At 38.9% G+C, this 18,177-nt stretch overlaps 1 protein-coding gene across 3 annotated transcripts in view; it reads left to right on the top strand.

The window, feature by feature from the left end:
- RHOBTB3 (Rho related BTB domain containing 3) overlaps positions 1–9,956 on the top strand; it is a 30,963-nt gene extending 21,007 nt beyond the window's left edge. For 2 of the 3 annotated variants that reach the window (XM_042822784.1, XM_042822783.1), the window contains exons 9-12: positions 342–515; positions 1,884–2,050; positions 3,215–3,311; positions 6,482–9,956. In XM_042822784.1, the coding sequence (XP_042678718.1) occupies positions 342–515; positions 1,884–2,050; positions 3,215–3,311; positions 6,482–6,597 (554 nt within the window). In that variant the 3' untranslated portion in view covers positions 6,598–9,956. The remainder of the gene's footprint in view (positions 1–341; positions 516–1,883; positions 2,051–3,214; positions 3,312–6,481) is intronic. The other variant, XM_042822785.1, reaches the window with a different exon arrangement.
- Positions 9,957–18,177: the final 8,221 nt, after the last annotated feature.

Raw genomic sequence — 18,177 nt, 5'->3', positions numbered from 1 at the left:
TGAACATGCAACGAACATCAGTGTTTCTGGTTGATAAAATGTTGACCTATTTGGAACACTTGTTAGTAGCAAATTGTAATAAGAAATTCGGTATTTCTCTTCAGGATCTTATCTGATAGTGTGATGCCTGCATTTGCTAGTGGCTATTAGATAAATGTAAACATCTTGAATGGCACAAAATGAAAATGTTATTATCTATATGATATTTTTAATTTAAAAAAAAAAAATTGCTCGTAATCATCATAGTTGATGTGTATACAGTCTGAAAAAATGCAAGACTTAGCATCAAGATCATACCATGTGTATAAACTTGTCATGGATTTTTCTCTTGCATCCTGCAGGTGCAACTGTACCAGCCCACAGAGCAGTTCTGGTAGCTCGCTGTGAGGTAATGGCAGCTATGTTTAATGGTAATTATCTAGAAGCAAATAGTATTCTGGTTCCAGTGTATGGGGTTTCCAAAGACACTTTCCTCTCCTTTCTAGAGTATCTCTATACCGACTCCTGCTGTCCAGGTAAGAAAATTTTAAAATATATACATTATTCCATGTTGAGTTATTAAAAATGAATGGATAGAAAGTGATGCAGCATTTATTGCATTAAGAAATAGCAGTAGGTTGCTGGATAATATCTCAACAACAACAAAAAAATGTTGGTGATAAAAAATAAATCAGAGTAATTCAAGTATTATTCGAGTATTCCTTGGAACAGGTTACCCAAGGAGGCTGTGGATGCCCCATTCCAGGAGGCATCCAAGGCCAGGCTGGATGTGGCTCTGGGCAGCCTGGTCTGGTGGTTGGCAACCCTGCACGTAGGAGAGGGGTTGAAACTGGATGATCATTGTGGTCCTTTTCAATCCAGGCCATTCCATGATTCTTTGATTTTAAAACCAATATGCCAAGAGGGCAGTGCTGTAATCATTTTATGCTTACATAGCAAAACTGAATAAAAAGTGTGAAATTCTGTTTCTTGTCCACTAAAACATTCTGAATTTTCTCTCTACACCAAAGTAGTATTACTTTCTAATCTGAATTCTGAGTTTCATTTCAAAATTTTTGTCAAAATTTTGTTCAAAATTTTGTTGGCATATATTTTGTGATGCTTTATATAAATAAAGTTAGCTTGTAAGAATACTTCATTGGTGTACATTAATATCTTACTTGCATATAAAGCACCTCTAATTATATTTAAACTGGAATATTTGTCAAGAATAATGAACTAAATTTCTTTATTTCTTATCTTTTATCTTCTGTAATGAGAAGAAAAGCCTTCTTAAACATGAAATGTGAATTAATTACAGATAATCTTCCTTTGACAAAATGAATGATGGTGCTGTATGTAATTTTGTTTCTTTTTTTCTTCTTAAATAATTCTATTTTGCTGTTAGTCTTTTTTTGTGGTTCCCTTTTCAGTCCTCCTAACGTTTCAGTATCCAATGAGTTAAATACACAATCTCTACAGCATTTTTAAAATAATTTTGCTGTCTTTCCTCTTCAGTCTCTTTTTTGATTGTATTTTCTAAGTATTACAGATGTTTTCTTTTGAAAGACAAGTTACAAACTTTCATCTTTCTAATTATCACTAGTTTTAAGGAGGTCAGCAGCATCTGACTTAGCATTTCAAGACATATGAAATTGACTACAGTTTGTTATATTTGCCCTCTAAACATTTACCAACTAGCCTTTTTCCTGCTATTTAAATACCTTACCAGGAAAATAGTGACGAAATTAACCTATAATGATAGTAATGAAAAATAAACACAACAGCATTTTGATTTCGCGTCCGTCATTAAATGTTTAAAAGATCAGTCCGTAAAAAGCACCTTCAGTCATCTTCTCAGATAAGTAAAGTATGTGTAACTGATGTTCTGCTGTTTGTTTCAGCCAGTATTCTCCAAGCTATGTCCCTCTTGATCTGTGCGGAGATGTACCAAGTAATGAGGCTCCAGCATATCTGTGAGCTCTACATTATCACACAGCTCCAGAGCATGCCTAGCAGAGAACTGGCATCCACAAGTCTCAGCATTGTTAGCTTGCTCAAAAAAGCTAAGGTATTACTTTCTTATAATAAAGAAGAGTATATATATGTTCACTGTTATTAGCTGCGAGGGAGGGGGAGATTTTTTTTTTTAAAGTAACTGTTAAAATATTGATTAACTTAACAATTTCACTTCTGAGGGCAAGTGTTGATTTATAATCTGGTGCACAGGAATTTCTGGTGGCTCAAGGGTGGCAAAAAAAGAGTCTTCTTCAGCCTTTTATTGCAGAATGTGCAGTCATGCCATATTCTGTGCAGTTTTCTTCACCAATGACACATTGCAGTGATTAAGCTTAATTTCTGCCAAAAGAGAATGTTAAAGGCAACTGAAGATGCACTACCTTCTCTTTTAGTGGAAAAGGTAAACTGTATTATATCCAAATGCCACAGAAAATCTCACCTGATTAATAGATATTGAGTGAAAAGAAAAGGCTGGAAGAAACCAAATAGAGAAAGGGCTGATTTAGAAATCAAAAGAGAAAAACAAAATGTTTACAAGTCTCAAGAAAGATATTCTCTTACAGAAATGGGATTTTGTGGAGAAGAAATAGCATCATGCCTCATTCATGTGAGAAAAAAGCAAATTTAAATGATCACATCTGGGAGGTACCTATATAAGCAACCTGCTTTTTAAACTGTAGTTTCTAAAAAGCAGTCTTTAAAAAATGTTTTCCTTTTGTGCCTATGTTTGAGTAAATGTGTAGAGATTCCCAGAAATTAAAATGTCTCATCAATTGGTCCAAACAATCTGAGTGCACCCAGCACATTCACACAGGAGGAAACACCCAGATTCAGTTCTGCTCCTGATGGATTAAAGCTGCAGGAGCTACGTAGCACACTGAAGCAAAGTGGAGGCAGAGGATCTTCCTCACGCTCCTTTTTCTGAAGCTCTTCTACTGCACAGAAGCCAAACATTTCAAGATTCATCACCAAAAGGAGACCCAGGGGTTAGTTCAGACAGCTGGAGGAAGCAGTTTTATTGTTCATTCATGGATCTGTGCCCATTTAAATATCTCTGTCAATGTCCCTTTCAACTCCTCCTGTTAAAACTTTATTTAATAGAATGCTATGATAATAGTGGTAATCTGAAATATTTTGTCATGGGAAGTGTGGTTGTTTTTCTCTTTTCTTTTAGACTCAATAGTATTAAATTATTGTTTGTATTTCCTTCTTGCAGTTTCACAATTCCGATTGCCTTTCCACTTGGCTTCTTCATTTTATTGCCACTAACTACCTCATCTTCAGTCAAAAGCCTGAATTTCAAGATCTTTCAGGTAGCTGTTTCCAGATTACTTCTTAAAAATACAAATTTTAAAATTCTGCTAAGACCAAAAGTGAGATACAGATAATATTTCTGCATTATGAGTAGGACTTTTCTCGATATACTGTGTAGAACAATCCAAAATCTGTTGGAGCCAGATGATCCACCACCTCATTGTGAGTCTCACAATGAGACACATAAAGAGCAGCACAGTAAGCACTTCATACATTTGTCTTTTGATTCCTGTTGTGATGACCAGCATAGCCAATCCCTCCTGTCTCTGAATCAGCTTGGGCACATTGATCATCACATGACATCCCTTTCACACTCATGCATATAATCTTGTTTAGCCTGTACCCATTATTGAAACTATTGAGTCACTCCCAATACATGCTGTTTGAAGATATGGAATTTTTTGTAGGTAGACAACAGGATTCTCGTGGTACTATCCAGCAGATGTTTTGAAATCTAACTAACTTTTAATTAATAAATACTGAAGTAAATAAACCTAAACTCTTCCAGGGATTTGGTACTTGTTTTCCAATACAGAGTTTGTATCCTGACATGTAATTTCAGATTTGTCCATTTTTTTAAATTTATTTTGTCACTCTGATGTGTGTTCTTGACAGGTGCAACTCTTTCCATTTCAACAAAAATTGGTTAAAAGTTTTCTTTCCTCGTTTGCAAAATCTACATATTGCAAGTCTTAAATATGTAAGACTTTCGGACTCACATACATGTGTGATGACCGATGGCTTCTGATTGTTACAAACAGAGAAAGGAGAGCTTGGTCCTTCCTGCTTTATTTGGACCTGAGTTTCATCCTCCAGTGGGCCATCTGCCCTCTTTCTGAAACACCCTTTTTGTACAGTCAGAATTGAATGATAAGTGAGAGAAGAGCAGCTGTGCTGGTGAATAATTCACATGGAGGCTCATGGTTTGATCCTCTGCCTCCTGATTCAGGTGTCAGAGTGTGTTTGAACTGCATTTGCTACAATCTCAGCTACTCTAAGGTTCTCGTGAATGTGTAGAAATCAGGTTTTTCCCTCAGTTTGGTGGAGTTGGGAGCTGCCTCTGGCTTTCTGTTGCTAATGTACAAGAGAACAAAGACCCAGTCGCTTATGGGTCACTGCAAGGATTCATCTAGGCAGAGCTACCTTCCCACTTTACAGTGGGATAAAAATTATATGGGGCTGTTGTTACTAGAATCATAAAATCACAGAATTATGAATGTTGGAAAAGACCTCTAAGACTATTTAGTCCAACTGTCAGCCCACCCCCACCACGTCCACTAACCATGTACCTTTGTGACACATCTATGTGTTTCTTGAACATCTCTAGGGATGACAACTCCACAACCTCTGTGGACAGCCTGTTAAGCAGCCTGTTACTTCATTTGTTTTCCCCCATTGTATTCTGACTCAGAAAACTGAAAACTCTAACCCTCTTATCGTATTTACAAAGGTGCTACTACCTCATTCACAGCTGCATCTGATACTCAGACCTACATAGGTAATCCCTAGAGTAGTCCACATTCACTGAACATTCACTGACTTTTCACACTCAAATTACTTCTTAGTGCTACCAGAGCATTGTCAGACAGGACACTGATCTATGGAAAGTTTTTTCTAAAGGTTTTAGGGCTGATGCTGTTTCTCACTGTCAATATCAGCAGTAAAATCTTTATTAGAAGATTGTTTTCTGCTGTGGAAAGTTGTAAGGGTGCTTCTGCTTGCATATGCAGTTACAGAGGTGTGTATCAGTCTGTACAAGCCTGCTATGACACTGTAGAAGTGTCTACAGTCAGGACATGCTCTGACAATGCCCGAATAACTTGGGGATGAGCTGTAGAGTATCACCATGCCATATGTTTGCTGAGCCATTGCCTGGAGTTTCCTGCCTCCACCATGCGTAAAGCACCCAGAGCTGGTGTAGCTGTTGGTTTGTGGAGGTTTCTGAAATTGCTGGTTGTGGCTGGTACCCAGTTGGCTCAGCCTCTGGGAAAACAGCCATGGATCTACTTGTGGGAAAAGGGCATCCAGAGAGTTGGCTGGTAGTCCTTGAAGTTTGCTATCAGCATTTATGTAGTCTTCCCTTTGCTTTTCTCTTTCCTATGAGCCACTTCCATACAACTCATTGGGAGATCAGCATGTCCTACTCCATCAAACTTGCACTGAGAAACCTGGAAGCAAGAAATGAGGGTGCAAATGTAAAAACATACGCACCAGGTTAAAACATTCTGTTCTAGCTTGCAGGACACCAGTACTCTAACAGGCACAGCCTTGATGGAAACTCACTGGTAGCTGGCAGCAGTTACTGGCAGGTGACCTGTATTATTCAGAACATCATCACATAACATCATCACCAGTTTCAAGGAGAACAGTGGATCATGAGGGAGCTGATTACTACTACCTTCTCTGTAGGTGAAATATTGAAATCTTCAAAGGCACCTCTGCATTCTGCAGAAGATAAATGAAAGATGTTGCCTATTGCCTATTGCCTAATATACCTTCCTATTGCTTGTTACTGATGTAACTTCCCTGCCTCACTGCTCTTCAAGATCTCTTCCATACTTTGATCTCTGTCCCACTTGGTCTGAGACTGGTGCCAGATGATTTGGGTATGGCTGGAGTGTAGGGATGAAAATGCATACTTGTGCAAAGGCAAGGAGATTTTACCTAAGTACTGTGACTAATGACTCTGTTATGTGATTTTATGGTGTCAGTGACAGAAAATGTGGAATGAAAGACAAAAATCTTGCTAACTTGTTAACTGACCTCTATACCTTGTTTTCTGTAGTCTCAAGACAAACTATTGGCATAGAAATTGAAATACCATCCTTCGTAGTGTTTCAGCATGAAAAGCTCCTGTGGTTGATTCCCATGTTTAGTTATCTTCTGAGGATAAAGAATATTCTTCTTTAGGATGATCTTCCTTCTCTCTTTAATAAGTGTTACATCTGTTTTATTATGAAACATACTTATTACTGGCAGTAGCAAGAGGACAACATCTAAAAACTTTTACACTGTGTATACTACAGTAAGATCTAGACAAAAGGGACAACAGTAATTTCAACTTTACTATTTTATTTGCATTTCTATCCATGATGCTTTTAAACAAATTTGTGAAAATTTTTGCAGCCTGTGTATATATTATGGTTAATTCATTTATTGCTTTGTTTAGTGGAGGAGCGCAGTTTCGTAGAGATGCACAGATGGCCATCCAGTATGTACCTGAAGCAACTTGCTGAATACAGGAATTACATCCACTCTCAGAAATGCCACTGCACAATAATGTAAGGAGACTGAACATTCTGGAAGTACATCTCAGCTAGGAAATGTCTAAATGGGGATCATATGAAGTACAATAAATGTACAATAAAATGTACAATAAATCAGCAGAAAAAATGAACACTGATGTGCCCTTGAACACTGTATGCAACACTGTAGCACACTTACTATATGCTTCAATTTGGTAATAAACGATTCTGCTTTTTTTTCCTTAAAGCCGTAAGAAATGTGTCATGAGGAATTTTTGAGGGATGACAATTTCACTTTACAGGGTTTAAACTGGGGCATGTCATGACTGACATCTGTTCCACCTTTTAATTGGATGTCATGATCATTTTCAGCTGTTAAGGTGTTGAAAATGTGTTTTTTTCTAAATCTGTGTATAGTAGGAATAAGATCATCATTGCTTGGATGCTGAGAGGCCAACTCATAATATCTCAGAATACTAAAATTACTGCAATTTATTTGTTTGCAAAATAAAGCGTAAGATTAATATATGCCTCAGTAAGCTTTAATTTGCTATTCCAAGTTAAATTTTTCCCTTCTTTCAGTAGGAATCTTATAGTCATATAATCAGACATTTTAATCCTGGGGAATGCTATGCATCAGTGTATTCTTTAGTGCCTGACAAATGTCTAGAAATAAAAATACTTTTTCCTCCCAGTAAGTAAGATAAGACAGCCTGCTTTCATCTGTAGAGCACTTTTGTTAGAGAGGTCGTACTGTATGTCCATACTTTCTGAATGCATGGTTACTTTCTCAGATACAAGAAGTGAATCTTGAATACTATGCAAAGGGTGACTCTTCAACAGCACACAGCCTTTAAGGGTATGTTCTTTGGATCACAGATTTGAATTATTCATTTCTCTTACCATTAATATTGTAGTAGGTATTACTGTTATGAGAAATGAACCAACATTTACACTGAGAATATCTATCTGAGTGTAGCATTATTATCAGTCTTGTACTTTTTTTTCCAATTCTACTTTGCATTTACCCTTAGTTTTCTTATGTGTTATCTGAACCAAGAAAGACAAAGGAAAGACAAAGAAAAAATACTGAGTGTTTCCCCAAATTTCAAAGCAGAGCATCTCAGATGTACCAAGAAACTGTCTGTGAGATGAAGGTGGCACTGCAAATTGCTGGAGCTGAATCCTTTCTGCTTACATGATCATTTTTTTCTAACATTCCTTTAAATTTTCATAGGCAAATTCTTCTTTTCAAATTCCACGCTAGAATCAAAGGAATGTTGTTTCTTTATGGAGATGTTTTGCATAAAGTGGAACAATGTCTTCTATTCTGGGAAAGAGAAAGTAAAATGTTTCTCTGTCTAGTGCAGGCTGGAAATTCCAAGATTAGTTTATATAAGAATGACAAATCACTTTTATTTTTAGCTTGTCAAGAGACCTTAGAGTTCATTAAAAGACAAGATATCATTGCATCTTGCACGTATGTAGAGCATTACATTGCTTTTTCAAGATCACTGAAAAAGAAATGAAAAAAAAATTAGGAAAATAATATGTATTGCACTTGAATTAATAGAAAGGGTTTTTTTCCTAATTATGTCATTCACCTTAAAAGCATAAATTAGCTGGATAGGTAGGAGTAAGACTTGTGCTTTCTCTGAGCACAAAGTCATGAACAAAAATGGGCAAACAGCTGAACTTTACCTTGCCTAGATGCCCGGCTGCATGCTCACTCAATGCATGCTTCTGTATCAGCAGCCAGCTCGTTCACTGATGATATGGTTTTATGACTCATACTGAATTCTTGTACAAAATTAGGGAAATTTATGTGAATGTTTGCCTGCATTGCATGCAGTCCTAAATTTTTAATGCTTTGAAAGCTTTCTCAGTCTTATTTTGCTAGAAGTTAGTGTTTTGCCAGTAATTTAAGTTAAGATATGATGAAATACTATTTTTAACTTTATGCAGATGTTTTATAGACATTTAAGTAGGCTTAATGGGTATATGAACTTTGTATCCAACCAATATTTTGATATTGTGGTAATCACAAGTTTTATACAGAGAATCCAGGCAGCATAAAGATATTTATTATTTATTCACATGTTTACCACATAATATTATTCAGGCATTAAGACAGCTTTCCACCTTACTGAGTATCCCCATAATGCTACCTGTATCAGGTGGAGATATGTTAACCTTGCAAATATAGAACATGAGAGAAATTTAAATTCTTAGAGTAATTGTAATGAGTAATTCTCAATTTTATTCTGTGTGATGATTTTCTGTAGAAATGTGTTTATCCTAAAACTATTTTTAAAATCTTGACATTAGCTGAGAGTAGATCATGATGCTTGGTTATTTGCTAATAGTATTTTTTTAGTATTCTGACAGGCAGTACAATACAGAGATCATGGATCAGAAATTACTGCCCTATCGAATTTGGTATTTGTGAATAACTTTGTATGAATAATATGTTAGGATCTTTGATATGGCATAAAGTAAAATTTAGGAAGCAGCTGGAAAGAGTTATTTGAACAAGTGAATTTGAAAAGGCAGAGGAAAGCTGATGTGTTATTACTGTAGGAGATTATTGCTCAAGATGTTTTACAGGTAATCCACAGTTATCCTATTAGTAGCATCCTATTCAATTTAAAATAGACTTGCCAAGTTCTGATAAACAATGTATTATAAATTGAAATAGTTTCTGATTTTATAACAGCCCCAGAGCTTTTTTCTCTGTGAGAACTATGATTTGCATCTAGACAGAACCCACAGAACTAGCAGCTGCCTCAACATGATGGCATTCTAAGCTACATTTCTTACACTGCCCTGGCAGTGGCAGGCAGAGACCTAAATGTCTCGATGCCAACTCACGAGGGTTGCACAGGTCCTAGCGTCTCCTGACTCCAAGAGCATTGGGAATGTTGGGCTCAAAGAAAGGCAGGTGGTGAATGTGGGTAACCTTAGGCAGTAGCTGAGCAGGTTTCAGAGGGCTTGAGATTACAGTGTTGGACAGACATTTAGGTGGAAACTTGACTTCTGAATCCTTCGTTGGAGATAGATCTTGAAATTCTCTTCTAGAAGTGGAGTTATACAAGTAATAGATTACACCGTATAATTTTTGCCATGTATATGTGTACGCTTGTCCCAACCCAGCACTAAGACCTACACAGACTGATAAAAAGCATTTCTGCACTAATAGTGTTTTCCACAGTATAATTAAAGAGTTTCTGCTGTAGTCCATTAGGTGTTGGTGTATTTGATTTGGGAAAACAGAATTAGAAGAAAAAAACATTACTCCGTTATGCATATGCTTGTTCTTTCAATATGCCATGACTAAATGTACACGCTACTAGATTTAATATTTAAAATTTTGCTACAAAATAAAAAGATTTTCGCCAGCTCTCATGATTATTGTCTCATTTGTGTTACATTTGTGATTACTGTTGGAAATATTTTGATAGCTTATTAACTTATCATTTATGCATGATGTGATAAGTGAGGGAAAAAATCACTTTGTACTGCAGTATTTCCCTACACCCTAAACTAAGGCCCTCTCCATTCAGTGACGTTTTCTCCCTCTTCATGTCAGTCTGAGATGAAGTTTTGGTGAATAGTTCTGTATTAGACCAAAAAAAGGATTTAGCTAATTCTTCATTTCTGAACTTACAGTCATATAAGGAGAACAAGAAATGTGTAAAGTATTTTGCATAGTTTTTCTTGCTAGTGATGCGGCGAAGAGCAAGTGATCAGTCTCATCAGCTCCCAGCAATGCTTATTATTTGCAGAAAATGAGATGAGACAAAGCTGAATAATTACAAAAAGCAGCTCCACTATTCCTCTGAGTAAGAGGCAGGAAGGTCTCAATATTGCAGCTCTATTTGAAAAGCCAATCCATTTATTGCTTGCTAATTGAGAGACGCTCGTAACACACTGGAAATAACTCAAAATGAATTTCAAATACTTTGATGCTTGTTGCAGAATATTTCCCCAGAGAGGGCAGCTGCCCAAGCACCTCTGCAACAAATGCAGCCTCTACATGGCTTCTTTACCATGGAAAACAAGAACTGCTGCTGTGTTTTGCTGAGGCTCAGGAGGTCTTTTACAGAACCACAGAATTACAGAATGGTCAAGGTTGGAATGGACATCTGCAGATCATCTCGTCCAAGCTTCCTGCTCAAGTAAGGACCCCCACAGCACATTACCCAGGATTATATCCATATGGCTTTCTGTCTCCATGGAAGGAGACACAAAAACATCTCTGGGCAGCTTGTCCCATTGGTCAGTCACCCTTATAATAAAGAAGTACTTTCTGGTGTTCAGAAAAACAGGGTAGCTCTAGCTCACAGCTGTGCAGCAGGGCCAGGGCATTACTGGTGCTGGGACTCGGCAGGTGCAGAGGATGTGGAGGAGATGGGAAAAGACATGAAAGTACAACAGAATGTGAGTTGGAGCTATTTATTGAATTTCAGTTTCAGCTGTTTGAAGAAGGGTTTGAAAGAAAACAGGAAATTGTTTTGGCTCACCAGAAGCAAGAGGCAACATGACAGAGGAATGCAAAAGCAAAAACTGGGTAAGCAAAAACGGGATGAGTGCAATACCCTGTGAGCTACGTGGCAGTGAGGAAGGAACACAGCACAGTGGCTGTGACATGGTAGGGGCCATGCTCTCTCCAGCATAGGAGCTCACCCTGCACAAGGCCCCACCACAGGCTGCATTTGTGCCTGAAGCTCGGAATGACTTCAGGAGAAAGAAAGCAGGATGCGACCCTCAGTGCCTGCAGGGTGGGCAGAACTGTGGGACAGCTGGGGAGAGCAGGCCTCTTGCAGTTCTCTCCAAGCTGAGGTTAAGAACAACCCCATCATTGAGTTTACACTGATACTTTATCTTGCTCTTGTATTCAGTTTTAAAATGTGAGGTGGGGAAGCCACTCCTTACAAGGAAAAGAATGGTGTGGGCAAGCCTCTGGCCACTGAATGCTCTGAGTGGCGAGGCCTGATGGGAGAAGAGGGGAAAAAAATTCTCTGATCTTTGTACAACATATAGAAGGACTTAACTGACTGAAATATTTCATGCTTTTATGGTCAGCTTGTAAGACTGGCATTGTCAGTGCATTGTATTTTCTCCCCATGAAGTGTAGCAAGACACTGCAAAAGAAATAAAATATCGCTGGAGAGTTGCACTGCTGGTAAGGTTGTGCTGCATCCAGCATTGGCTCTTCAGTTGTGTTCTGGACATCTTACTGACGGGATACAGGCTGCTCATCAGCACTCATGGGAAGCACTCAAGTCCCCTGCTGCACTACATGCAGTGTGCTAGCAAACTGCAGCACACCTCAAAGAGCAGTTCTGCTCCAGCAGCTTCAGAGATATTGCTTGTTTGCTTGTTTGTTTGTTTTTATTTTGACCCTTAAAATGCCATCTACTTCATTTTGTAGAATTTGTTTTGAAGTGGAAATAGTTCAGCCAAGAAAATGGGAGAGACTGAACAGCAGCAGTTCTGAATACACCTGCTCAATAGGGTTGGCATGAAGTTATCCACATTTGTGCAGATCATGTCATGACAGTCTTCTCTCATGGCTAACATTCCTTACATATATTTATCACTTAAAGTGCCATATCAGCTTCATGTGTGAACTTCTGAGAATTTTAACATTTCTTTAAAAATCAATATTCTCCTTTCCTCATCAACTTTATTTGTCATGTTATGAGTTTTGCCTATAAGCTATAGCAACATATTCCTGTTCCTAAACTCATATTCACCACTGTGATTATATGAAAAAACACTGAGATTTTTTTTGTTTGTTTTTGTTTTTGTTTTATTCCCAGCTGTGAGGAATTCTGGTTGTTCCATCTATGGTAAAAGCTGTAGAAACTAATTGATCTGTAGAAATTAACTGAACATCCAGGAAATGCAACCAGATTTTCTGGTAGTTACAACTTAACAGCACTCTGTCTCTGTTTTTTGCGCACTGAATAATTCCAAATCCTGTTAGAAAACCCAGCTGCTGATGTAAATCCTATCAATGTTTTTTTATTTCATACCTGTGGAAATGGGGAAAACCAGAACCATGTCCAAGTTGAACCCTGTGGTTACTCAGACTGTGGATGATGTCTTAGCCAGAAAATGTTAATATCCAGCTGGTTTTTGAAATGGTTTATGCTATTTCCTTCACACTGTTTCACTGTGTTCACTGTGTGAACATAATTTTCTTGAAAAGAAGGGATGGGTGGTGAATAGGGTGATGTTCAGAGACAGTGCTGTGGGTGCTTCACATTGCAGCATAGATTCTGAGGTGCTGCTGGCCCACTGCTGGGGAGCAAAATTACTGAGGCAGATTGTACCAGCATGGTCATCTGCTCTAAATTTGAACTGCATTTCATAAACAGCATTGTAATAATGCTTTATAGGTGGTAAAATTGCTCATAAATTGCTGAAATTAGCTATTTTTGCTTTCCTCTCATATTTCGGCTTGCAAAAAGTGATACAGTTACACAGCTAAATAAGTAAGCTCTTTACTTGTTAGGAAACACGTAGAAGATATTGTTATAGGCCGAATAATTCAGCCCTTGCTGAGATCTATGTGGCAGTATTTGATTTATGACAGATGTGTCCCAAAATAGCTTTCTTCAGAAGTGTTAAGCTGAAAAGGGAGTCAGTGTGACTTTTTGAAGCACTAAAAATAGAGAATCGTGGCAGTAGACTTAACACTGACTGAACAGTTGCTCTCATCATTGTCAGCAGCCATCAGTACTGCCCACCATCTGAAATCCTGTACAATCACACCTGCACACCTGCGTAAGCACAGGAAGAAAATTTCCACAGCAGATTAAACTTAATGTTTTTTCTGAGTCAGTGGATGGTAATACATTTGGACTTTGTTACTAGGTGTTAAACTTTTCACCCAGCGAAAATTCTAGCTATGTAAAAGGACTGGAAACAGTAAATTTTGCCTGAGCACTGTTTTAAAAGACCCTACCATGCAATATAGGAAATGTCCACCCTGACCTTCTCATGTTTACAGACTGCTCTTTTCCTGGAATAGTGTTAAGATACGCTGAACAAATGTAAATACACACAAATTCTCATGAGTCATTTTAAACTAAGACTGATTGAAATGTGATAATTGCTGATCTGCTGAGAGGAAAAGGACTTTAAACTTGTTAATAATTAAGTTTTTGTGATTGTCACTGCTTTCCAGGCACGTCCACAGCATTTTTATCTTTTAAGGAGTTTTACAAAGACAAGCAACCAGAGTTGACTCACATGTGGAATTTAAAGTGAGAATGGGTTTCATGGCTTCTCATTGAGCTGATGGCTCATGCTGTCTCATGTGACATACCAGGAGACAAAGGCAGTGCTCAGGGGCCACATCAAGGCCATGTTGATGCAGTGGCCCCAAAATTGGTCTGTATTCTTCCACTTAGACCTTTGTTTGATCAGCAAATCCTAAAGGCTAACATGTTTATCAAAACAAAAATAAGCTTCAGGTACTGAGTTAATTCCACAGAATTTCACAGCTTTTAATAGGAAGGAAGGAATGAAGGAAGGAAGGGCGGGAGGGAGGGAGCATTTTATTTTTAAGGAGGAGGGAAATAATAGTAGTGAAAAGAATTGAGAAGGGTTTTATGGTGCTTTTGGTTGTTGTTGTTTGCTTGTTTTTTCCTCATAATCAACTAAAAAATTCCTTAAACTTTCAATTTTTGACACAGCATTATTTGAATGCTAAGTTTTTACAGCAGCTCTTCACCCAGTTTGATCTGGTAGTAGTTGTACTGTCCATTTCCCACAAACGCTTTCTTGCACAACACTATTGACTTAGGTTTGCCTTTGGCCAGTGCTGTAGAGTCAAAGCTCAACCAGCAGCTTTCTGAATCAGCTGCACAGCGCCAGGCATATTCTGTCAGGTAACTCTTAGATTGCAGTCAGAAATACGGAAGCTCATACTACTGCCAGCAGCAGTTGTGTTGTAACAAAATATTTACCAAAGAAGAGCTGCACTGACCTTCATGACTGCATTGTGAGATCTTAGTCAAAAGGTATTAAGGATTGGGGTAACCTTAGCAAGCTGCAGCATTTGTTTCAGGTTGTGTTACAGCATGACAGCAGTGTGTGCTCTAGCTATTTTAATGATATTTTTTAAAGGACATGGAAAACACTGAGAGTTTCCATAAAGCCTTCTGGGAAAGATATGTGGAAGAAAGACTGTAGAAAGAAAACAGACATTTAGAATGAGAATGTGAGTTGGCCTGCACAGTAGAAGAAACACAGTGGTGAGCTCAGCCACTTTGTTCAAGCATATTTTATTGAGCTAAATCGTTTAACAGTCTGAACTTTTTTTCAGAACCACAGAAAGTATGAAGAGATGTGACATATTGAAGTACATATGAATGAAATGAGAAGTTGCATTCCCCAAAAAGATGTGTATGATCCCACAAAAAGCAGCCGGGAGGAATCTGTTCCAAGATGCATGCACGTTGAGAGGGCAAGGTCAGAGTTTGTGGTCGTCTCTCCTGAAAGCAGAAGCATTAGAAGGAAGAGTAGAGATCACTGCTGTAACTTCACTGATACAACAGCATGACAGAACAGAATTCGGAGACCTTTCAAACACTGCTTCTGTGTGTGTGTGCATATGTACATATATAACACATATATAGATAAATAACGACTGAATATATACACTGTTTTGAGTCCAATATAGACATTATATGTATTTTGTATAACTATATATGAGCTCAGTCTAATAAAAATCATCATACCAAAACAGTTCATTAAGGAAAATGAGTACCTCTGACTTTGTAAAGCAAGGAATTCAGCCAGATGACTGCTTTCATGCTCAATTCAAGGAGCAGCAATTATAGTGAGCTCCTTATTGTACAGAGCTCACAATTTTGTAATTCTGCTCATCCATTCCCACAAATACACCCTTGTCTCTTTCTACAATTAGTTGCATCTTAACTTGTGGATAAGCAGAATACGTGTTGAAAAAACATTTGAGTGCATGCTACAACAGATTGTTGATGGCATACTTGATGATCATGAGTAACAGACCAAGCCAGCAACCATCTCATCAGCATGCTCTAATGCTAGATACAGATAGCTCTTTTTACATTGTGCCTGGCACACGCAGCATGTTTGCTGAGCAAGGCTGTCTCAGCCTGATGACACTGTCCCTTGCAGTGCAACACCAGCAAGCTGACCGGCTAGCCCAAGTCACAAGCACCAGAGTTTCCCTTCAATGCTTCTTACTGTGTACAACTAAGGAGTAAGGACAGCCCATTGCAGTGTCTGCTTTCTGTTTCTTACTTTTTATTACTGCTCAGTAAGACTGAGACTTTCTGTCTACCGCCACAGACACATATTTCTGCCCCACCCTGAGTGTAAAAGGGGTCTATCCAAAACCCTCCAGAAAACAAGCAGATGCATCAGGAGGCTGGCTAAACAAAGATCTCACAGCATGTCTCCGATGTGAAGGGACAGCACACAAAATCTGGAAGCAGAGACAGACTAGACAGGAGGAATTTGGAAGCATTGCCCAGATATGTAGGGATGATGCCAGGGAAGCCAGTGCTAGCTTCAAGTGACTTGCAAGGGATGTCAGTGGACAATAAAGACATCCTCTAATGCTGCATTATTAGGAAATGGGTGAACAAAGACATGTGGAACCATTGCTGAGGCCAAAAGAGACTGAAAATCCCTCCCTTCTGTCCTTAGGAATATCACAGAGCCACTTCTCTCTGGATGCATTTTCTGGCCATGTGAAGGAGGAGGGGATGATTTGAAATAGTCAGCATGGGTTCACTGAGGGCAAACCATACCTGACCAACATGATTGCCTCCTTTTGTAATAGAGGCAAATTTTGTAATAAAGTTCCGGGCTCTGTGCATGAGAAGGAGGCAGAGGATGGACTGTGATAGAGACTGATACTCTCAAGGGCAGCAGCACCCTTCACAAGGAGCTAAGCAGGTTGGAGAAGTGGGTGGTCACCCACAGACTCCACTTGGCAATCACTGTATCTCAGAATATTTTGATCCACAGTGAAACATGACAACTTACAGCATGAAGTGTTTCTTTGCAGGTTTTTCATAGTGTTGAAATTGTCTGCAAAGACCACCATGGTAGTCACAGCTTACCTAGTATGCTGTCTTTGCTCCTTATTGCTAAGAACAGCAAAATCTACCTTAAAATTCCAGACTGTGTGGGTGAAATCTGTTGTGACTTTACTGTGAAGCTTGCAGAGCCAGGTTCATGTTGTGCAGTTAGGGAGGGCCAAGATATTGTCTCCTGTTCTGTAGAAGTGACATCTACTGTGGTAGTCCCAAAACTTGCCATGGGCTGCCACTATTTCCTCTTCTGTGTTGGGACCAGGATTCTGGTTCCTGTGGCTTTATGGCACAAGAAGAGCAAGAATCCTATGTTATGCTCCTGAAGGTTGCTACGTTAAGAGATTTTCATCAAATGTGAACGCAGCATGCCTGTAGTTAGAAACTAACACTTCCAGGTATTGTACAGACAGGATAGTCACAGGATTGTCAAAGGTCTTCTTCCTTCTCAGGAATTAGTGCGCTCTGTGTCATGTATATTCACATGTAAATACGGTATTAGTCAGGGGTCAGAATTGTTTCACAAGGCCAGGAATTATCCAGCTATATTTCTGGCTTTGTGAAATGATTCAAACCACTGACTAATACTGTATGGTATCCCAGACACTGGATCCAGCTATATGCCTGGCCTCACAATGAATTTGCAAATGCCTCTTTTTGAGCATCCTGATTACATGGGTTTTGCTGAAGGTAACAATTAGGAAAGCATGATCCCTTCTCAGGTGATTACTTGGCTGAGGTATTTCTGATGTCTGGTTCTCCTCTAGTCTACCAGCAGCATCTCATTGTTGCGAAACAAACCCAGAGACATAAACAACCCCAGTTTACATATTGAACAGCTCTTCATGCTGCTCATCCTCTACATGACATTTCACAGAATCATAGAATCACAGAATGGTTTAGGTTGGAAAAGACCTTGAAGTTCCAACTCTCTGCTGTGGGGAGGGTTGCCCCCCACCAGCTTAGCTGCCCAGGGCCCCGTACAACCTCGCCTTGAGTGCCTTCAGGAATGGGCTACCATAGCTTCTCTGGGCAGCTGTGCCAGGGCTTCCACCACTCTGCATCAGAACACTACAAACACATACAGCACCTGCACAGAATTAATCAGAATGCATCTTTTCTGTTTTGGTGATTCCCTGCTACAGCATATCTCCAGGCTAGCGGCACTTCAAGCCCTGCTCCTTGCAAGCACAAGTATAAACCTGATTCTCTGGGGACCCACTTTGGGATCCTTCTACATTGCTGGGCAGGTTTAAACTCAGTCTGTTAGGAATTAGCTGAGAGATTTATAATGAAATGTTCTGTGTCTTGTGGAGAGAGCTTTCTCTTATAGAAAATTTCCATTCACAATTTGCACCAGTTCATGCATATGTCTCGCACAGCCCTTTTACTCACTAAAACAGAAATCATTGTGCTTCATGACTGCAACAGGCATGTTGTATAGCTGTCTCACAGAAGTGCATTAGCTTGGTAGTGGAAAAGGACAGTACATCTACCACAGAGTGCCCAATTGTTTTTCA

The sequence above is a fragment of the Centrocercus urophasianus genome, unplaced genomic scaffold (genome assembly GCF_019232065.1).
Source record: "Centrocercus urophasianus isolate 14NV4802_14NV808 unplaced genomic scaffold, USGS_Curo_1.0 seq_21, whole genome shotgun sequence".
Lineage (NCBI taxonomy): Eukaryota > Metazoa > Chordata > Aves > Galliformes > Phasianidae > Centrocercus > Centrocercus urophasianus.
This window is presented reverse-complemented; position numbering and strand designations above follow the sequence as displayed.